Source organism: Diabrotica virgifera, chromosome 5 (genome assembly GCF_917563875.1).
Source record: "Diabrotica virgifera virgifera chromosome 5, PGI_DIABVI_V3a".
NCBI lineage: Eukaryota > Metazoa > Arthropoda > Insecta > Coleoptera > Chrysomelidae > Diabrotica > Diabrotica virgifera.
In genome coordinates, this window is record NC_065447.1 from 111,952,007 (window position 1) to 111,976,576 (window position 24,570).

Here is a 24,570-nt window from a genome sequence, read left to right on the forward strand (position 1 = left end):
TCATATCATTAGAAATACCAAACAAAATATCAAAAATTGTTTTTTATATACATGCAGTTTATGTGCTAACAATGTGGGGAGGGGAGACATCAAAACAGTTTTTTTTTATTTTTAGAATTGTAGGGAAATTCCGGAGAGAAAATGGCAAATCTAACCGTATCATTCTAAAAAACGAAAAAAAAATTACGAATATATAATTATTTCGAAGTTTGCCAAAAATTACTTACATACATAACCTAAATTTTTTGAAAAATTAACAAAAATTTTTTGAAAAATTAAAAAAAATTCCTGGGCTCAATTTTAATTTAAAAAATCTGAAAAATAATTTTTTTCAGATTTTTTAAAGCAGTAAACGAAAGAGTGAAAAAAAAATACACTAAAAATATTTATTATTTCGCAGCTAGCCAAAAATTATCTACATAACCTAAAAAAATTTTAAAAAATTCAAAATTTTTTCCTGAACTCCAAAAAATTTGAAAAAAATCAGTATGTTTTCGGGCGTAACAATGTACATTCACAATTTTTTTCGCATTTTTTAAAGTAAGGGATCGCTCAAAAAAATTTTTTTTTTTAAAAACACATTTTTTGCGATAGGGGACACCTGGGGCCACGTAGGTAGCTAAAATTTTGGTTAGGGGCGTTTTTAGATATATACTTTCGATTGCCCTATCCCAAGTAAGAATCCAGCCGAGTGCAGATTTTACCATTTTATCCCGCTATAGCCTTTGTATAAACAGTCTCATACAAATTAATAGTGCAAAAGTAGTGACGTCTGTCACGGCGACAACTGCAACTGACTTGCCGTCTGCCGTCTGCAGTCGTTGTCGGAATCGTACCTTTACACAAAACATTGATGATTTTGTTAGTCATGAATGTGCCCAGAATTAGATTTTTAGATTTTTACGTTACTAGCCGGCTGAGACTAATTGATGATACCAAATGCTTAGTATAAGACGGTATAATTATATTATCATTAACTCCCCAAACTCTTTAAAGGGCACATACAGTGTGTCTGCGTAACTTGGAACCATATGAAAACTCTTTTTAGGTATATCAATTTTACGAAAAAAAGTAATTCTTTATAAAGTGCTCTGCATAGTCTAAAACCTAAGAGCAATTATCAGATATCAAATTTTATTAACAGTATATGAGGTATGTCAAAAAATATGAATTTCGCTCAAGAGTAAAGTGCCTTTATATTTCACAATATCAAAAATTGTTATTGAGAAAAGTTGTTAGTAATTAAAAATTATGTTATAATCTGCATTTACACTCTTCTGATTGAAAATTTTTTTTTGAAAATTTTTCTCAAATCACGGACACCCAACATCATTTTTAATTTTGATAACTCCGTTATTATTAATTTTACGAAAAAAAGTTATTCTTTATAAAAAATTCTGCATAGTCTAATAACCAAGATTACAATTAATAAGATATTACATTTTGTCAATTTTATACGAGGTATTTCAAAAAAATTTAAATTTCGTTGAAGAGTAAAGTACTTTTATGTTTCACAATATTGAAAATTGTTATTATAAAAAGTTGTTCAGAATTAAAAACTATGTTTTAATATACAATTGTATCCTTCTAGTTGAAATATGGTGAAATGTATTTTACTCTTGAGCGAAATTCATATTTTTGACATACCTCGTATAAATTTTAAAAAAATTGATATCTTATGATTGCATCTTAGTTTTTTGACTATTCAGACATTTTTATGAAGAATAGCGGTTTTTTAGCAAAATTAATAATAACGGAGCTATCTTAATAAAAATGATGTTGGGTATCCGTAATTTAAGGAAAATTTTCAATTTTTTTTTTCAATTAGAAGAGTGTAAATGTATATATATCATAATTTTTAGTTACAAACAACTTTTCTTAATTACAATTTTCGATATTGTGAAATATAAAGGCACTTTACTCTTGAGCGAAATTCATATTTTTGGGCATACCTCGTATATTATTGATAAAATTTGATATCTGATGATCGCATCATAGGTTTTAGACCATGCAGAACACTTTATGAAGAATAACTTTTTTTGTAAAACTGATATTAAAAAAGTTTCCCATATGGATCCAAGTTACGCAGACACACTGTATACATCTTGATTCATATCTAGTATGAGTGTAGAGTCATAAGTAGGCAGAGGCGTAACAGGGGCCCCCGCAGCATGAAGCTTGCAGGGCGCCCCCAATCTGTCAGGGGCCCCATGTTGTGTTCAGGATTACCTCAGGAAAAAAGTATTGCATTTTAAAGTGCAAAGCATGCATCCAAAAGTTCATAAACATGTAAAAATCAGTATATTAAGGGCCATATTTTGTTATTCGGGGAGTTTTTGGGGTTATACTCGAAGTCAAACAATAAGGAATGCACGTAATTTTCCCCTTGTTGCCATATTCTAAATTTGAAAAAATATATAAGGAATAATAAGATTTTTTTGTCATGCCATTCCTATTACAGAAAGCATGTTATTGGCTAGAAGTAATGACGATTATATAATATGACGTCATTATTATATTTGGTCATATGGTAAATAGTAACTGACGTCTGTTATAATATTTTAGGTTAAATATAATGTGAAATTATTGTTTTTATGAATGAGGAGTATACCTACTGGTCAATTAAATGTTTCCACTTCTACATATGTATGTATGTATGTGCGTGCATAAGTATTATATGTGCGCACATGTACCTAATGTATTATGTAATGCAATGTATTATATTTGGAATATTGTAGCAAACAGTAATTTATTATCTATCGTGGCTGAATGGATCAAGTAATCCAAAGCCAATAAGGAAGAAAAAAAAATTATTGTTTTCAAATTATATTTTATTTATTTATCTAGTTTATATTTTAACAACAGTTTATTTTTTCACCAACTTCACTTTCCCTGCCCTATGCTTGATTGGTCTTGTTGTATGGTAGGTTTAATTAGCGGTTAATTTTAAGAAATGTTGCTGGCTAAATAGCCACTGCTCACAAAGACCATAAAAGAAGAAGAAGAAAAAATAAACAAATCAAAAATCTTATATTATGTAAGTATAATTTTATATCGGACAATGTCAGTTTGACACTCATAGTAAAGATACTTAGTTTTCTTTGTTTCACACTCTTAAAGACAAAGAGAAACAGTGTAGGCTGTAGCAGCTTTGGTAAATAAATATGGTTTTTTATTTGGCAACAGCGCTGTCCTGTCAAACTTGACGGTAGCGAAAAAGCTAATAAATTAGTTAAAGTTTGTTGAATTTGTTTGCCGTTAAGTTTGTACCGGTGAGTTATGAAGTCATTAAATCTATGACGTGTATTCCTAATTGTTTGACTTCGAGTTTACTGAACACGATTACGTAACCAGAACCGACCCCAGAAGCACCTGGTACCAAGGTTACTGCTACGGCATGCTATCCGGAGTTCCGAGGCTTTTCGGCACTAAATTGATGCAAACAGATTACTTAGAATTTATGGGATCGCTGAATACGAATAAGTGATCAGAACCGACTATCGGGGCTCGACCTGCTTCGAAACTCCCAATGACCTGCCTTAGCAGTAACCCTGAGCGTGGTACCACCCTGAGTGTGGTATTTTCCTCACGCCTTATTTGGCCCAGGCGCTCAGTGAGTTAAATATAATTCACTTTAACATTGAGATTCTGAACGTGGAGCCTGAAGTCAAAAACAAAAACTTTTATTGTGGCGGTTAATGTGTTAATATACCGATTTTTATATGTTTATGCACTTCTAGATACATGTTACGCACTTTAAAATGTACTTATTATATGCATTATATGCATATATTATTATATGCATTATACAGGGTGTAACAAAAATACAGGTCATAAATTAAATCACATATTCTGGGACCAAAAATAGTTCGAATGAACCTAACTTACCTTAGTACAAATATGCACATAAAAAAAGTTATAGCCCTTTGAAGTTACAAAATGAAAATCGATTTTTTCGAATATATCGAAAACTATTAGAGATTTTTTATTGAAAATGGATATGTGGCATTCTTACGGCAGGAGCATCTTCAAGAAAAATTATAGTGAAATTTGTGCTCCCCAAAAAAATTTTATGGGGGTTTTGTTCCCTTAAACCCCCCCAAACTTTTCTGTACGTTCCAATTAAATTATTATTGTGGTACCATTAGTTAAATTCAATATTTTTAAAACTTTTTTGGCTCTTAGTATTTTTTCGATAAGGCAGTTTTTATCGAGTTGCGGCTTCTTCTTTAATATGTTTACATGAAAATTTTATGGGGGTTTTGTTCCTTTAAACCCCCCAAATGTTTGTGTACGCTCCAATTAAACTATTACTGCGATACCATTAGTTAAAAAAAATGTTTTTAAAACTTTTTTGCCTCTTTGTATTTTTTCGAGAAGGCAACTTTTATCGAGATATGGCTTCTTTTTTAATACGGTTCAAAATATACCTAAAAATGTAAATCATACATAAATTTTCATATTTTTACCAAGTCTCCATAATCGTACTTAACCATATACAAATATGTGGTGGATTTGACAAATATTCAAAATATCTCGATAAAAACTGAATTTTCGAAAAAGTGCTAAGAGCCAAAAAAGTTTTAAAAATATTGTGTTTAAGTAATGGTACTACAATAACAATTTAATTGGAACGTACACAAAAGTTTGGGGGGGTTTAAAGGAACTAAACCCCCATAAAATTTTTATAGGGTGTCCAAATTTCACTATAATTTTTTCTTAAGATGATACTGTCATAAAAATGCCATATGTCCATTTTCAATAAAAAATCTTTAATAGTTTTCGATATATTGGAAAAAATCGATTTTCATTTTGTAACTTCAAAGGTTGTAACTTTTTTTATATGCACATTTGTACTAAGGTAAGTTAGGTTCAATCAAACTATTTTTGGTCCCAGAATATGTGATTAAATTTATGACCTGTATTTTCGTTACACCCTGTATATTATCCAGATTTAGCCATACGGCTCACACTCCCTCTAAGGGGAAAATTGACTCATCCCAGATACCTACGGTATCAAAAGGATTGAGCTCTGGTGGGACTCTTTCCGTGTTATCGAGCCCTAGGCGACTTGGAATGCAGGTGTATCTCCCAAAAATTTTCGTACACTTCTGGCTGTCGCAAGTAGTACAGCTTTCTGCATGGTCTTATAAAGATGTTCATTGAGACCCAGCTTTTTTATGCTTTCGAGGAGGGTCTCCGGAATGACTCCAGTAGTGGACATAACAATAGGTATCGTCTGGGTACTTTGCATTCTCCATTGTCTCCGTATTTGAATTTCCAGATCTTTATACTTGGCGATCTTTTCAGTAAATTTACTACGTAGATTATTGTTGTTAGGTATCGCCACATCAATTAGTGTTGTTTGTCTTGTTAATTTATTAACTAGTACGAGATCTGGTCTATTATGTGCCACTGTTTGGTCTGTGAGCACAGTGCGGTCCCAGTATAGCTTGTAGTTGCCATCCTCAAGCATACTCTCAGGAACGTATTGATAATATGGGAGATGGTCCGTTTGGAGAAGTCCCAGCTTGTTAGCTATTTCTTGATGAAGGATTTTTCCCACTGCGTCATGCCGTTCCTTGTATTCAGTTGCAGCAAATGCCTGGCAGCCTCCTGTAATATGTTGGATGGTTTCTTGGGCTTGACATCCATATCGGCATCTGTCGTTTTGAACCTGAGGGTCTTTGACGATATATTTCAGGTAATTTCTGGTTGGTATAACCTGATCCTGAATGGCCAGTAATGAACCCTCCGTTTCAGGGAACATCTTTCCTGATGTCAACCAATAGTTCGACGCTGTATTGTCGACATAGTCTTGGCTGACTTCATTGGGATGTCGCCCGTGCAGAGGTTTACCCATCCAGGTGCGCAGTTTTTCGTCCTTAGTAAGGTGGTTTATGCACATTTCTGGTTCCCTCAGTTTGATCGGTGTTGTGTCATCTACTGCGCAAATTGCGCGGTGTAGGGTAGATGTCTCAGCCTGCATCAGAAAATAAGTTCTTAAATTAGCAATCTGCTTATCTAATTGCTCACCTATATCCATAAGTCCTCTTCCTCCTAAATACCGGGGTAATGTCGTTCGTTCTACTGCACTTTTAGGGTGGTGTTTTTGTGCCTTTGTGAGGTGTGTTCGTACTTTTCGCTGAAGATTTTCTATATCCGTTTTTGTCCACTTACCAATACCAAATGAATAGCTAAGCGCGGAACAAGCGTATGTGTTTAGTGCCTTAAACAAATTTTTACTGTTAAGCTGTGAACGAAGCAGCTGTTTTACCCTTCTTATAAACTCAGTAGTTATCTCAGTTTTCATTTGCTTATGATCAATTTTCCGCGCCTGCTGATATTTGTACATATCGTTATCGCCCATGGCCTCGATGTTCTGGCCATTTTGCATATCGAATCCACCGGGCTGTACCTTTCCTCTGACTATATTCAAAACACGGCACTTGTCTAGACCGAACTGCATACTAATATCATTAGAGAATGTTTCTACAGTTTTTAGCATCTCTTCTAGGTGTTCTCGAGTGGAAGCCATTAATTTAAAATCATCCATATACAACAGATGATTGAGCTTCGCTACCACAGTATTATTGCTTTTAATGCTAAAACCTGAGTCAGTGGAGTTTAATAGCTGGGAAAGGGGGTTCAAAGCTAAACAGAACCACAGTGGACTCAACGAGTCTTCTTGAAACAGGCCCCGGTTGATTGCGATATTTTCGGTTTCGATATTGTTTTCACCAGGTATTTGGAGGTGAATTTTAGTCTTCCAATCTCTCATTATATGCCTTAAAAAGGACACTATGTTATCATCGACTTTGTATATTTTCAATATATCTATTAGCCATTCATGCGGTACTGAATCAAAGGCCTTTTTATAGTCAATAAAAGCAGTAAAAAGGTTCCTTTTTTTAGTGAATGCCTGGTTAGAAATGACTGAGTCGATGATAAGCTGTTCTTTGCACCTGTGTTGAGCTGGCCCCCCCCCACTTGCAAAAATTAAAAAACAAATAGCCCTGATTTATGAGCTATTTATGAGCTCTCATATTCCGTAAACTAAAAATTTTGAGCTCGTTCCACTGAGCAGGAATTTAATACCCTAGTGGGGGGGGGCTGACTCAGCCCCCCCCCACTACTTAAAAATAGGAATATTGAATCGGTTTTTGCGGCAGAATTACGAGCTATTTATGAGCTCTTGAAATTATATAGTTTCGATTTTTGAGCTCATCCCCTTCACCCCCAAACAACCCTTTAATTGATTCAACTTAAGAGAAAGATGCTGAGAAAACTTAAAATATATCGTATTGCGAATATAATTCCTACAGCTTATATACTCTAAGAATAAACTATTAAATCAAGAGCATTTAGATTATTGAGCTACAACCCCTTCGCCAGAAAACCACCCTATCTTCCCGGCTTAAGAGAAAGTTGTACTTAAAATGCGTTAAACTAATTATTTGGCGACTACATATCATTTAATAATTTATAAGCTTCCAAATTACGCGCATTTAGATCAGTAAATTGCAATTTATTTTGTATAGTGCAGTCACTGAAGGTAAAAATAAACGATTACCTTCAATTTCGGTGAACCTTCATCGATTTTCACGAAAATTGGTCAGTGGTTAGAGGATACATCAAGAAACAAAGGTGACATGGTACCACATTGCACCTTTACCCTGAGGGTGGATACCGCCCCTTCTCGGGGGTGAAAATTATTTTATAAAAAATAAATGCACAAATCAATAAAAGAACAAATTAAAAGCAAAATTTATTATATAAAGTTAATAAAATAAGTAAATACTTTTTAAGTTATTAAAGATCAAAGATTTTAATTATTTGTGAAAAAAATGCATGTTTTGAAGAGGTTTTTTGTAAATCACTAAAAAACTGTAAGTTTTTACAAAAAAGTTAATAGTAGTTTAATTCGTATAGCTTATATTCTAAGAATAAACTCTAAAATCACGCGCCTTTCGATTATTGAACTACAACCCCTTCGCAAGAAAACCATCCCATATTCCCGGCTTAAGAGAGGGTTGTACTTAAAATAATTTAAATTAATTATTTGTCGACTATATATTGTTTAATAATTTATGAGCTCGCAAAATATACGCATCTCAATTATTGAATTGCCATTTTCTTTCTATAGTGCAGTCACTGAAGGTAAAAATCAACTTTGACCTTCGATTTCGGTAAATCTACATTCATTTTCACGAAAATTGGTGAGCGGATTTTGATACTATCAACTTTTTCTGGATCTTATTTTTCATAGGTATTTCTAAGTACTTTGACAAGTATTTAGTACCTAAGTGTTATAAAATGCATCTCTTTCCCGTTATTTAAGCTTGAACCCTTAGATTTGAACAGTCGCGGAAAAAAATATACATTTAATTACCAATAACTTACTTTAAATTAACATTAAAGGGTTTTTCAAGTAAGCAATTTATTATATTTTTTATTAGCTTCAATTTTAGTGATGAAAACTTTTTTGTAAAAACTTACAGTTTTTGAGTTATTTATGAAAAATCGCTCTAAAGCATGCATTTTCTTTCCAAAAATTAAAATATTTGATCTTTAATAACTCAAAAAGTATTGATTTATTTTAATCACATTATATAACAAATTTTGCTTACAATTTGTCCCTCTCTCGATTTGTGGGGTTATTTTTAATAAAGTAATTTTCACTCCCGAGAAGGGGTGACATATACCCCAGGCTAAAACCCCAAGTTGTTATTGTCAATTCGTGAAAATAAATGGCGATTTACCGAAATCGAAGGTAATAGTTGATTTTTACTTTCAGTGACTGCACTATAGAAAGAAAATGGCAATTCAATAATTGAGATGCGTATATTTTGCAAGCTCATAAATTATTAAACGATATGTAGTCGCCAAATAATTAATTTAAATTATTTTAAGAACAACTCTCTCTTAAGCCGGGAATATGGGGTCGTTTTCTTGCGAAGGGGTTGTAGCTCTATAATCGAAAGACGCGTGATTTAAGAGTTTATTCTTAGAATATAAGCTATACGAATTAAACTACTATTAACTTTTTTGTAAAAACTTACAGTTTTTCAGTGATTTACAAAAAATCTCTTCAAAACATGCATTTTTTTCACAAATAATTAAAATCTTTGATCTTTAATAACTTAAAAAGTATTGACTTATTTTATTAACTTTATATAATAAATTTTGCTTTTAATTTGTTCTTTTATTGATTTGTGCATTTATTTTTTATAAAATAATTTTCACCCCCGAGAAGAGACGGTATCCACCCTCAGGGTAAAGGCGCAAGGTGGTACCATGTCACCTTTGTTTCTTGACGTATCCTCTAACTACTGACCAATTTTCGTGAAAATCGATGAAGGTTCACCGAAATTGAAGGTAATCGTTGATTTTTACCTTCAGTGACTGCACTATACAAAATAAATTGCAATTTACTGATCTAAATGCGCGTAATTTGGAAGGTTAAAAATTATTAAATGACATGTAGTCGCCAAATAATTAGTTTAATGCATTTTAAGTACAACTTTCTCTTAAGCCGGGAAGATAGGGTGGTTTTCTTGCGAAGGGGTTGTAGCTCAATAATCGAAATGCTCTTGATTTAATAGTTTATTCTTAGAGTATATAAGCTATATGAATTATATCCGCAATACGATATATTTTAAGTTTTCTCAGCATCTTTCTCTTAAGTTAACTCAATTAAAGGGTTGTTTGGGGGTGAAGGGGATGAGCTCAAAAATCGAAAGTATATAATTTCAAGAGCTCATAAATAGCTCGTAATTCTGCCGCAAAAACCGATTCAATATTCCTATTTTTAAGTAGTGGGGGGGGCTGACTCAGGGTATTAAATTCCTGCTCAGTGGAACGAGCTCAAAATTTTTAGTTTGCGGAATATGAGAGCTCATAAATAGCTCATAAATCAGGGCTATTTGTTTTTTAATTTTTGCAAGTGGGGGGGGGGGCAGCTCAACACGGGTGTTCTTTGCAACCCATGGAACCCTTAGCGCATCCTTTCTGTTGAGGCTCTATGATATTGTTTAGAGCACAGTGTTGGTAGATACGCCGAGTTACACATGATGTGATCAATTTATACAAAGTTGGAAGACAAGTAATTGGGCGGTACTTGGATGGATCTTGGGTGTTATTTTGATCCTTAAGTATTAAATAAGTAGTTCCCTGAGTTAGAAATGATGGTAATTCCTGCGGATTAGAAATAACATGATTAATTAATGTTGATAAGCACTCATGGATACTCCAAAACTTTTTAAGCCAGAAGTTCTGAACTCCGTCCGGTCCAGAAGATTTCCAGTTATGAAGCTCTTTGATGACATTTGAGACTTCTTCAGTCGTGAATGGTTCGTAGTTAGCAGTGACGTAGTGGTGACAGTTGTGCGTCGTATCTTCTATCCAGCCAGCATTGTTGTTAAAAGCAGCTGGTGTGGAAAGTTGATTTCCCCAAAACCCATGAATTTCTTCTTGGCTTGGGTAAGACTTGTCGACACTTTCTACAGTGGAATTGAGTTTTCGGTAAAACTCCTTCTCAGAGTTCTCAAAAAGTGCATTGTCACATTTTCGCTTGCTACTAACTTTATACCTTCTTAATCGTCCTGAATAGACGGAGAGTTTTTGTTTTGATGTATCCAGACATTGTTGGGCTGTGTTATTTTCTGGATCGTATCTCGAGTGTCTTGTAGTGCTCCGCATTATTTCTTCAGCTCTCTTAATGACTTTTCTACTTGTTACACCTCTTATATATTCTGTGACTTGACCAATATTTCTACGCAGTAATTCAATTTTTCCGAGAAGTCTTTTTTCCCAGGGTGCAATTCTGTTACCAGTCCTTCCGTTGTTAGTACCCCGCCGTGTTCTGATCTTAACGCCCATTACATTGGCAATTGCTGTTGCTGCACAATAGATTAGCATATGCAGATACTCCAATGTGTGGGCTTCTACGACATAATTGGGTAGAACTTCAGTGTTCACAATTTGTAACAGCGCACCTAGTTTCTTACAAGAGTTTATTCGTGGTAGCGGTGGTCTGCTAAGTGGATTTGTTCCATTAAACTCTTGTACGGCACGAGCCATTTCGTTTTCTAGACTATCGCGCAACTCGTTGTTTTCCTGCTGTGTATTGTCAGGTTGAGTTTCTGGTATGGGAATCTCAGGAATCTGCTCATCAAGGATTTCATTAGGGACTTGATCTATAACTAGCTCTTGGTTATTAATCTCCCGTTCGACTTCGCTTTTGATCGTATTGCGTCTAGTCTCTGGGATAAGTTTGTTTCTTATGATTACCCGGTATTGATCTGATACTCTTTGCTCCGATACTTGAATATCTGGGTACTCCCTGCAAAATTCGGCATACAGCTGTTGTCTGTAGCCGATCGTTTCTTGACCGAGGTTTGTCACCTTATAATAGAAGCGCAAAATGCTTTCGTTAATGGACACAGTCCATTTCATGCGCTGCCTCGGTCGTCCCGCTTGAGTGAGCGCCGGCTGATGTTCCGGCGCAGCACCTTCAGCGAGTGGAGCTCTTGCTGTTGTTTGGCTCGCTTGTGGTTGTTGTTCTTGTTGTTGGGCTGTAGCTGTTTGTGTGACAGGGGCCCGCCTCCTCAACACCCTGCCACCGACGTCCCGCATGCTGTCACGTCCAGCGTCGGCTCCAGACGTGCCCTGGCGATCCCCAGGCAGCGGCCCTAAACATAAACTATTAGTCTCCATTCTCATGGGTGTCAGTTTTTGTTCCACGGCAAGTATGCCTGCTACTCTCTGGGTATTGGCGCTACGAATATCCAGAAAGCATCCCCCATTCGCAGGGGGCCGCGCCTGATAGAAGAACTGACATAAAACTCCCACAGCGTTATATATTATTATTATTATTATATGCATTATATATTATTATATATTATTATATGCTTTTCCACAATACCTCAGCGAGACCGAAAATCTCAGGTATGAAACTGTTTGCGGAGATACCACACAATAAGCATGGAAGCGCGATATTTGTGAGAAGTCAAACCATAGTCTCATCTCTGGGAACAACAAATGTAAACGGTATAGAGGTAATAACCATTGAGATCGGAAAATGCACAATAACCTCGGTATACAAGCCCCCAAACGAGGCTTTTATATTTTCATCCCCCCAACTAACTTCCAATCACAACCGAATCAGCTTATACTGGGAGACTTTAACAGTCACAGTTTACTCTGGGGCTATGCAAATTCGGATGCGAATGGAGGCGCAGTAGAAGCATGGACTGAAACGAGTGGCCTCGCGATAATCCATGATCCTAAACTTCCACCAAATTTTGCAACCACCTTGCAAGGTTACAGCTAACCAAGTTGCTACTCAACTCCTTACCAATGGAAAAACTAAGAACACATATAAAGACCCATATACTAGAAGAGGATTGAATCAGGAGACAAACCACCTAGGAACTCTTTTTACACTAAATGAACTCCACGACGGTATGAACAGGTTAAAAAACGGGAAAGCTGCAGGTGTGGATGATGCATGCATGCAGTGAACAAATAAAGCCTCTAGACCAAGGAGCAAAAAACTGGATCTTGCAACTTTACAACACGTGCTGCAAAGACTGCAAAATTCCAAAATCATGGAGAAAATCTAAAGTGATAGCCTTGTTAAAACCAGGATAGGACCCAGAAACTCCCAGTAGCTACAGACCTATTTCGCTGTCGTGTCACTTTTTCAAACTATATGAGAGGATCATCCTCGCCAGAATAAAAAAAAAAAATGTCGACAAGCACCTCATCCCACAACAAGGAGGATTCAGACCCGGCAAATCTTGCACCGGTCAAGTCCTTGCACTAACAGAACACATTGAAAAGGGCTTTGAAGAAAAATTTATAACAGGGGCTGCTTTTGTAGATTTGACAGCAGCCTATGACACAGTAAGGTACAAAACATTGCTCCGTAAATTATACTCTCAATTACCACCATCTGGGTAAGGTCGTATATTCCTTACTACAAAACAGACGTTTTTTCGTTGTGCTGGAGGGCAAAGTAAGTGGGTGGAGAGTCCAAAAGAACGGTTTCCCACAGGGAAGTGATTTAGCACGAATGCTTTTCAATATATACACAAACGACCAACCTACGCCGACTGAAACCAAGCATTTCCTCTATGCTGAAGATCTCGCAATATGTGCTCAAGGAAATAGCTTTGAAGAAGTGGAGGAGAGGCTCGAAACTACCTTAAAAACAATGACAGAGTACTACTTCCACCTTCGCGCAAAGGAAGCCAAGCGAAAACTCCAAATTGTGTGGAATGGTAATATACTAGGGCACACAGACCAACATATATATATCTTGGAGTAACTCTGGACCGGTCCCTTACCTACAGACAACATTGCATAAAAACGAGAGGGGAAGTAACAACTAGGAACAGCATACTCAGAAAGCTAACGGGAAGTAAATGGCGTGCATGTCCTGGCTTCTTAAGAACAACGGCACAGGCACTTGGTTTCTCAACTGCTGAATATGCGTGCTCAATTTGGGGCAGATCTACCCACGCTAAACAAGTCAATACTGCGCTAAATGAAACATGCAGGAGAGTAACGGGGTGCATGAAACCAACACCGCTCTCAAACCTGCAAATATAAAGCAGCGGGTTTTGCAGAACCCTCAACACGCAGAGGCGTTGCAGAGCACATAGCGAAGATTAAACAGATTGCGGACGAGCGGCATGCCTTATACAAAGCTCGAACACTACGAAAGCGACTAAAATTCAGGAAAAGCTTATTTGGAACAGTGCAGGATGAACCGCCTGAGTATTTTCCTCTTCCTCAGGTTCAATGGACCCGCCAGTCTCTAGACTTTAAAACTTGGAAAACTATGAATAGAATAAGAACGGGGGTCGCTCCAGTGAAATCAAACATGGTCAAATGGGGGAAAATAGACCAAAATGATGTGAACTGTGACTGTGGAGAAACGCAGAATATGGAACATCTTTTTACATGCAGAAACTGTCCTTATCGGTGTACCTTCGAAGATTTGTGGCTCGCCAACGATCATGGAACCGACGTAGCCCGATACTGGGCCGAAATTTTGTAAATGACATGTCCGGACACGATAAAGTAAAAGTAAGTATCATAATTCATAACCATAGAAATTTGCTTCTTACCTTCTCCGTCATTTCATGTCTTCGCAGTCCTCCACATTGAGCTGTAATTGTAACGGTTCGATGTGGTAGTTGCTTTATTTCGTCTAAACTAAAAGTCTTTGAACTTCCACCTTCAACGTCGATTTTTAGTTTGAAATCTGCCGCACTTACTTTAGGTACTGGTAGATGGTTTCTTATATAAAATATATCACTGAAAATAGTATTAACAGAACTAGAGTTAATTATTTTACAAAAATAAATTAAAGCTAAAGAAGAAAAGAGCAATTGAGAATGCCTTCATTTTACGTTTGTTCAAATAGTTTTAACAATATGGTACAAAACATATATTTAGATTTTGTTAATGAACCGTAAAAGAGGTACCAATCAGTATACCAGGAAAACTATATCTTAGATCCGGAAATACTAATAACAGAAAGGGATAACTTATAAAAGGTAAAATTATTTAAATTAATGAAAATTTAAGAGCGAAAATTTTTACATAGAGGAAGTTGGAAGTTAGACCTATATATGGTCAACGGCATAAGGATTTAGAAGGCAACGGGAAACCACTACATTAAGATCGTCAGATTTGCATGAAAACGATGAAAATTGACAACAAGATACTACTTACGTAACAATAAAGACAGCACGGAATGGCTTTGGTATCATAGTTGTAACGTTTGAAAAAACTCCAACATTAATTCAATATACTATCTTAAATATTTTAAAGCCGTCCCTGTTTGAAGGTTTCAATTTGTTACGAAATATTATACAATGCTAGGAAAGTACCCAACTCCCCTGTAATTTGTGTGTTGAACTCGTCTTAAGTAAATAAATTTTGTCAAATAAGCACCTCTAAGGATCAGAATCGCTCGCCAATTGCGCGGTTCTTTTCCTCAATCTGTGGCTTCAGAGCAAAGCGCAGTCAGTCCCACCTCACCCTTTGGCGGGTGTCAACTTGCCATATGGGATTCAAATAAAGAACTATTACTTTGCCGGTAATAAGTACAGTATTGTCGTTTTGTGAAGCTATGAAAATTTAGTAACCTGTAGTGAGTGCTCTAGGAGGATTTTTACCACTTGGTAATAGATTTTTCGGTAAAAATCGGGCACTCCGTATCAAGTTGTATGACGCAATTCTATGCCGGCATTGTGTGAGTTTTTTTTTCCTGTTCTAAAGTTCGGTTCTTTCCATTGAAGCCCTAGTTGTTAGCCATGAACTTCGATGTTCCCGTATTAGAGTCCCCTATTGATGTCCCAAATTTCGTCCTGTCTCCATTGTCTTGAGCCTGTTTTCATCGATAAGAAGTCCAACCCCTCCACCCGCCTGTAGAATGACACATGAAAGTGTTTGAAGTGTGACGTGTGACGATGGGATTTTGTTTTAAGAGAAGGGTATGAGATATTTTGTTTTTAATTAAATTCCAAGGGGACATTAGAGTTGGTAAAAGAAATTTAAGTATTTTTATAAAGATATAGTGCTTCCATGATGAAAATGTTTTGTAAGTAAAATAAAATGACAGTGACTTTTGACATTTGACAGAGTCAAATCTTGTTTGATATAAGTAGGTCAAATATTATGTTTACATACACTGTCCAACAAGTTTAAAAATTTTATGTATGTAAAAATCATATGAAATAATAAATTTTGTATACCTATTTTTGAAAGTAAGAAAAGATTGTAAATTGTTTATTGTCCATGGTAAAGTCATGTTTGTAATAACTGTAACTTCATGCTTGAGAGTATTGTTTTTTGTAATAAAATTACAGTTTGAAAGGTTAAAATAAACATGGTAAAATGTACCTTTTTTATTTTTTTACCCCTGTGGAAAATTATTAACTAGATCCTAATGCAACTGTAATGAGTTATTCGCGGTGTGCAAGTACTTGGAAGGGATACGCGAAACGATCGTGCGCGAATAGCGGAGAAATATTGCAACTTTCTTAAATAATTCATAATGTCAATGGAAATTTGTCAAATTGACGTATATTTCATACTTATTGTCATTTAAGAAGAAAAATTATATATTGCTCCACAGTATTGATATGATATGCAATTATTATATAAAGGTAAATTTAATTAATTGTATTTTGCTTGCAGTACTGCATTTTAATAACTAATTTTATTTACTACATACAATTGTTTATGTTTAAACAACATAACCTAAATCTTATTTTTTCTTCCTATTATTTTTTTGGACTATAGCCTTGACAATTATCCAGTAACCAGGACTAATATAATTAGCCAATATAATCAAAAGTGCGAATAAAAGTGCAGAGCGTAGAAATAGGTGTCGCTTTTCCGAACTTGGACGGTTCCAATAGTGTAAAGGAGAAGGAAGTTGGCAAAGAAGCCAAGATTGAGAATAATGATTGCCCAATTTGACCCAACGAGGAATCTAAGGTAGATGTCCCCCAATTGGTACCCGTAAGTAGCCCATATGTCTAGTAAGTACCCAGTAGTAAAACGGAGGATATTTTATTCCAAACGGCGTCCACATTGTGTTAAATAGTAGGAAAATTCTCCAGTCTGTGTAAGTACCCTTTGATTATTTGGTAACGGTAGTTAGTCTTCTTTTAAACCTCCTCACCTCCCAACGATTCCACGACCCGCCACCGCACAATCCATGAGCTGCCGTCTCGCAAAGAGGCTTTATGTGTCTGCTTCTTCTACTTTAGCCCTATTTCGACCCCCAGTATTTTTATAGTTGGTCTTATCCGTGTCCCCATCTGAGCAGACATGTAAAATGCTTCATAGTAAGCAAAGGTATAGAAAATTGCATTAAAAATGTGATGTACCCCTCGGATCGTAGGTATGCTACTTCTACAATTACATGGAAGTCCAATCGACTTCAATACCATACAGGTATATGCTCCAACAACAAACTGATAAACCCGACACTGAAATTGAAGAGTTCTACGGAGACCTACAAGGATTAATGCAGCTTACAAAAGAGCACGAAATGACGATAAAAATGGAAGACCTCAATGCGAAAGTGGGAAAAGGTAGGTAGATCTGAGAATATCAGTGAAGAACATGGATAAGGTCAGCGAAATAAAAAAAGGAATAGACTGTTTCAATTTTGTCAAAAACAGAATATTACTGTGATGAATACCTACATGGTTTAAATTGCCTGCGCGCAGACTATTCACATGGAAATCGCCACAAGACAATGATAAAAATTGCGTCAGATATCAAATAGAAATCAAATTACATATATCATGATCAACCAGATATACCAAAATAGCATACAAAGCGCAAAAACTTACCCCGGTATAGATGTCCCCTCCGACCATACCTTGCTTGTCGCTAAATTTAAAAATACGTTGAAAAGCATAAAAAGAAAGAAGAGAGAACAGAGATCAGATATGAGCTTACTCAAGGAATTAGAAACAAAACAGAAGATATCACAAGAACTTAACCACGAATGTCGAGAACTTAACAAGAGACAAAAGAAAAATGATGTATCAGAAGAATCCGACGACTTAAACCAAATATGGAGAGAAATTATTAAGACTGTATTTTTAAAAGCTGAAGACCACCTTAAACCCACAAATCAAAGAGGCAAGAAACTATGAATAACTAATGAAATATTAGAAATGATGAATATGAAACGACAACACAAGAACAAAGACTGGAATAAATATAATGAAATACAAAGATTAATAAGAGAAATGATAGTGGAAGCAAAAGAAAAGTGGCTTGCAGAAACTTGCGAAGAGATAGAAGACCTACAAAATAAACATGATGATAGACTTCTCCATAAAAAAATTAAAGAAATGTGTGGTATCAGAAGCACTCGGCAGAGTGGCACAATAAACAAGCACAGATGATAGAGTCCTGACCACAATAGAAGAAATAAGCATTGAATGGCGAAAATACATACAAAACCTATTCTCAGACAATAGAACAATAGATAAATATTGAAAGACAAACAAACATCGAAAATAACGACTGGCCCATCTTAACATTAGAAATAATACGCCTTAAAAAATATGAAAACCGGAAAAGCCTCTGGACCTGACTACGTTCATAGTGAAATTATACAATTTTTGCAAGAAGACAATTTAGAACTATTTTTAAGACTCTTCAACAGTATAATACAAGACTGGTACAATTCCACAAGATTGGTTAACGTCTACGTTTGTGCCTATACCTAAATCAAACTACGCAAAAAATGTAACGACTTTCGATTAAGGCTATGGGTACATAATTCGCAAATATTTTACGTGTATCCCTACTTTTTCTGTCTTTACACGGCAAATTACGTGTAGTAAAATTCACACTGGTATGGATATGTAAACATTACTAAAATGTCATTCTACTTGAAAATGTCATCATTAATTTAAAGAGATGGGTTTTAAATGTTCTTGGATAACTGTTATTTTTATAATTATTGCAAATTATTAATTCAGTTAATAAATGTGATAATTTTTTCACTAACTATGTATTCAGTGATTTTAATAATTCATTTGTACAACAAAAACTAATACTCAATCGAGAAAAGAGGAAAAGTGTTAAAGTGATTTTTTAATAATATATTGTTATGGAACGCTTACAATTTTGAACATCTTTAACAACAAAATACTTGGATCACAGAATATATTATCCTGATGTATTCTTTGCTTGGATCTTCCACAAATAATACACAATAAATAACTTTTTATTAAGTTCACGTCTTAAATCAATTATTTATCAAATACATTATATATCAATAATATTTAATCAAAACTCAAAATATTCCCGATGCAATGTCAAATATTTAAAATTGTCACTGATTGTCAGTGTCTGACTGACAATATTATATTCGGCTGAGTGCGTTGTAAGACAAAGATAGATTTGGAAAATATTACCACGGCATTGTGTTCATTTTTTTCGAATCTTGAAAAAACCAATAAATATTTTGGAAAAATTTAAACGCAGAATGAAAGACTAAATTATTACCGAGGGCCGAAAGTCCCTTAGAATAAATAAAAAGTTTATTTTGAATGAGATATTTGAAATTGAAAATCACACTAAATTTTCTCTTAGTTTTTCACCCCTGTAACTTATTAAAATAAACATTATAGAAGTTCTCAGGGACTTTCGGCCCTCGCTAATAACGTAATCTTTCATTCTGCGTTTAAATTTTTCAAAAATACTTATTAGTTTTCTCAGGATTCGAAAAAAAATGAATCCCCATTTGAATAGCATTGCAGCCTAAAATACGTACCGATCCTCTTAATAAGTCTCATGCCCCATATTCTGAAGCTATGTCTAAAAATTATCCATAACAGAATTTACAAAAAATGCGAAGAAGATATGGGTCCGGAACAATTTGGCTTTCAAAACGGTATAGGCACTCGAGAAGCTTTGTTCAGTTTCATTGTTCTGATGCAAAAGTGTCGGGATCAACAAAAAGATGTCTACTTGTGCTTTATAGACTATGAAAAGACTTTTGACAAAGTCAAACATGATCAGCTAATAGGATGCTTGCAAAAAAGAATCTGGATCCAAACGACATTAATACAATACATGAACCCTACTGGAATCAAAATGCTTCTGTTGGAACCGAAATGGGTGATACTGAAACCATAAACATCCAAAGAGGAGTTAGACAAGGTTGTATATTATCACTATTATTATTCAACTTGTACTCAGAGGAACTTTTTGCACGAGCTCTAGATGAAGCACAAGAAGGAATAAAAGGCAATGGAAAAATAGTGAACAACATCAGGTACGCCGATGATACAGTACTGATTGCTGGCAGTGAAGAAGAAGTAAAAATTCTGTTAACCAAAGTAGTGCAATAGTAACAAGGAGAACTATATGGCCTTAATGTGAATGTAAAAAAACTAAAACAATGGTAGTTTTAAAAAAGCACACACCAGTTATAAATATCCTAGTCAACATCAATCTCGTTGAACAAGTGAAAAAGTTTAAGTACCTACCTAGGATGTTGGATACATGAAACCTTAGATCAAGAACAAGAGGTTCCAGGTAGACGACAAATGACCTAACTTTTTTTTTTTAATTTATTTATTATTTATACATATGACCTGGCCCCTAGTGACTAATCCAGGTCGTTTTTTCCTGATGGGATTACAGATATTTTTTTTTATATTTTTACATTTTTTACTCAACTATTAAATCTATTTTTACAATTAACAATTTGCCATAATCTATTAATTACGTTTAACAAACAAATTTAAATAAACAATTTAAAATATTTTTGGTACTATCAACTCCCTTCTAAGTTATAAAGACAGTCCCTCTATTTTCAGAAGAGAGTTGGTAGTCTTTTTTTTTAATTTCATGAATTATGTATTGAATTATTATTTTTATTTATTTATTTTATATTGAATTATTATTATTATAATTGTAAATATCTATTTTTGAATTTATATTTTATTTTATTTATTTTAACTTTATCTTACTCAACTTCATCAGGGTTGGATTATTGGTTGTCTTCTTCTATTATTATAGATTTCTTGTTGTTTTTTAGATATTATTTGTGTGAGATTGTTTAATATTTCAAAATATTCTTCATTTTGTAATATATCTCTTATTTCAATTCTTTCTAATCTTCTCATTTCTCTATGTTCTTCATTTTCTATAGTATTTTCACAATGTAACACTATATGTTCTGGTGTACCTAGTTCTCCACATTCACAATATGCATCATCTTTTAAGTTAAATCTTTCCAAATATGTTGGGTACGGTCCATGTCCTGTTAAAAAGTGTATTAAACCTTGTTTTGGATTAAAATAATTTGGAATGTTTTCCAATATTGGTATAAAATTGTATAAACGTCTAGATTTTGTTGAATTTTCCAATTCATTTTGTCTTTTTCTATTTATTATTTCTTTTAATTCTCTTTTATTTTTTATATCTAATCCTATTATTTGTATTATTTTTTCATATTTTTCTTTTTTTAGCCAATAATTACATGCTCTTTTTTGTGTTTCTAAATGCATTGGCATTACTCCAGTTAAAACTGTGAGTGCCTGTGTTGCAGTTGTTCCAAATGCTCCCGTCATTCTTACAAGAAATCCTCTCTGAGCTCTATTTAATTTTTCTGCATTTTTTTTATTTATTAATCTATGTGCCCATACACTTGAACCTTACCCTACAATTGATGCAAGTATTGTACTTAGGTATATTCTCATCTGTCGGAACGAAATTCTATATTCCTTCTGTGCTAGACTAGCAATGCTATGCATGATCTTTGTTGCCTTTTCACAGACACAATTCATGTGTTTTGTAAATAATTTTTGTTCGTCTATTATAATACCTAAATATCTTGTTTCCATTTTTCTTTTTATTGTTTTCCCTCTAATTTTTATAATTGGATCTCTTTCTAAATTTCCTTTTATTAAACTATATATTGTTTTTGAATCTGATATTGTTAATTTTACTTTATTCATCCAATCATTTACTCTTATTAATACTTCATTTGATTTATTTTCTAATTCTCTTCTTGAGTTTGCATCTATGATCAACAACAAATCATCTGCATATGCTATGCTTCCAAGCACTTCAGGATCTATAGTCAATTGTTATAACAGTTCCTCTAGCATTACATCCCAGAACATAGGTCCACAAACTGATCCTTGTGGACATCCTTTTGTGATATGTTTTGTCTTTTTTCCTGTTGGACAGCTTTGGCTTGCATATCGGTCTTGACAGTAGTTTCTGAGACTTCCGTACAGATTCTTTGGACATCTCATTCTTCGAAGTCTTTCAAAGAATGACGGCCACCAAAGATTGTCAAAAGCCCCAGACACGTCTATAAAGATCATTAAAACAAAATGACCTAACTGTGCAACATCGAAGAATGGACAGGATTAGACTTTCAAAGTCTAATAAGAAAAGCCCAAAATAGAGAAGATTTTGCAGAAGTCATCGCCAACTTTCGCTAAGAAGACGGCACCCAAAGAAGAAGGAAGAAGTTGGAGTGCATTAAATTAATGGTGAACGGCGGAAATTCGAGGAGTACCTATGACCATCCCTTTTCGCAGCTAAAAATAGACAGTCAGAGAGTCTTTAGATGGAGGATGAAGATGGACACAATTAATTACGTCCTGAGCAAAACAGAGGAAAATTTATCAAAACGTTAATACATGCTTTTATAATCTCAAATATTGTGTAAATGCTCTTGAGACAATATCACAACCAATAACCAAAAAACATAACAATGAATAGTTATGCCATATTAAAAAGACAATAGATCGATTTAAATACACCTAATAGCAATGAATTGGTTTTTATCTGGGTAAAAGGGCATGCCGGAATAAAAGAAAATGAGATAGTGGATGAAATAGCAAAGAATTCAGCAACTTTAAATAAAATAGTAAATTTAACAATCTCCAGCGACTACATTCCAGAACTGCATAAAAATATAAGAAAGAAATGGGAAACTATTTGGCTCAAGTTTGTACAAACTTCGAGGAATCCATACTGGATACTAGTGGTAACTTTCCTGCACATTTAGCTAAAATTGGAATGCGTATCAACTCTCTCTGTTCATGTGATACTTAACTACTCTACTGCAGATTTAAGGTAAACGATCCTATTTTCGGCACTACCCCAATTATCGGCAGTAATTCTACATAATCGAAAAAAATAAGAATTCTTGCGCGTGATTGTTGAACGAAAGTATTTCACTAATTTATAAGAACCTTTATCCACGCGTACGAAAAATATGTCAATTGTCAGACGAAAACTGTAATCACAACATTTAAAAATATGTATATTGGCCTGTTGGCGCCAAGCTCTCATCGGAAGTGTTTCTTATTGTATGTGTTAAGAAACAGGTAAGCTATAGAATGCTATAATTTCTGATTAAAATTTCGAATAACCGTTTTATTAAGTTTTATGTGTTGAGAAATAGTTGATTTTGATTATTTGTTGGCCAAAAACTGTTTTTCTATAGCTTTTTGCAGTATTTTGAGGGTGCCGATAATAGGTACGTAAATATTAACAGATGATCCAATCATCGGCTGGAGTTCCGATAATTGGTTATATGCATTATACTCTATATATGTTGATTTTAGCGTCATCTTTTAACTTACTATGGCAAATGTTTGGTCATAGTCCAGAGAAATAAGGTTTTTCTCGTGACACATCCCCCTCCAGGCCGAAACCAAATTTTTTGAGTAGTATGGACATCTATATTATTAACCTATATGTTTCCTGCAGCCGATTTTGATGATATACATAGTTATAAACAAATGAAGATCGAAAAACGGTAAATTATCGCTTTTTTCGTCTATTACCAAAAAGTTAAGCACTTTAAACAAATTTGAGAGTAAGAAACTCATAAATCGTATAAAAAACATCAATATGGCATTCGCTGAATATGTCCAACCTTATTGGTTGCTTAGAAAATTGCAAAATAAATCATAAATATTGAGTTTTTATAAATATTCGTAACTTAGGTAAAAATTAACTTAGAATCTTCTTATTACACGGAATGCCGAGACTTCTTGTACTTAAATTATATTTTAAATTTCAAAGCAATTGGTCAAATAGTTTAAAAGTTATTTAATTTATTTTTCCCAAATTAACTTTTTTTTGCAACACTATAACGGCCGGTTTCACAAGTCGAAGTTAACTTGTGGTTAAGAGATAACCAGAAGTTACCCCGAAATATGTGTTTCACAATATCAGGTCAACGGCGAAGTTGTGGTTAACCGACAGAATTTTTAACCAGAGCTTGGAGTGATGGTTAAGCTCTTAACCAGAGGTTATCCTAACCTAATTTCGTTTTATTGACAGGACAGAGTGTATACACGTAAATTATTAATTACAGATATGAATTTATATGATGTACTTAAATGCGTTTAGCATTTCAGCGGCCAATAATTGTTCGATTTTTAAATGATTTGCTTTCTGGGGTAATTATTAATACATACTATATTCTCTTGCTTGCTACATGTTTTTATATTAACAATTTAATTTTAACAATATTGGCGAAAGACCTTAAAACAAATATTATTCTTAAACAAAACTTAAAATGTATAATGTGCATGTAATATACAGTATGTGTACTTTAGTTGGCCACGTATGGGAAGCATTTTTAATATTAATTTTACGAAAAAAAGATACTTCAAAAAAGTTTTGCATAGTAATTTTTATGGTCCAAAATCTAAGATGCAACCATCATGTATGAAATTTTATTAATCCCATAGGAGGTATGTTAAAATATATGAATTTTTAAAGCAAGCAAGGTAGCAAGAATCAACATCAAAAATATGATTATGCAAATCAACCACAAGTCTGACTGAATATCCTAACCACACATATACACACATTTATTTTTCCTTAATCTGCAAAATAAACTCCACGACTAAATATAAAATCCTTAAAAAATATATACAACAAATTAATAGACATAAAGAAATATAACAATTTATTGAATTTATCCTAATAAAAATCAATGGAAACTCATCTGACTGATCAGCTGATTTG

The 24,570-nt window shown here is 34.2% G+C and overlaps 1 protein-coding gene across 5 annotated transcripts in view; it reads right to left on the reverse strand.

Annotated features, from left to right (window-relative positions):
- Positions 1 to 24,570, reverse strand: part of LOC114332354 (sulfite oxidase-like) — a 161,595-nt gene that overhangs the window by 50,939 nt on the left and 86,086 nt on the right. For all 5 annotated transcript variants that reach the window (XR_007697944.1, XM_050650231.1, XM_050650233.1 and 2 more), the window contains one exon: positions 14,139 to 14,328. Coding sequence is in view for 4 of the 5 variants with exons in the window: in XM_050650231.1 (XP_050506188.1) it covers positions 14,139 to 14,328 (190 nt within the window). In the remaining variant the exon portion in view is untranslated. The remainder of the gene's footprint in view (positions 1 to 14,138; positions 14,329 to 24,570) is intronic.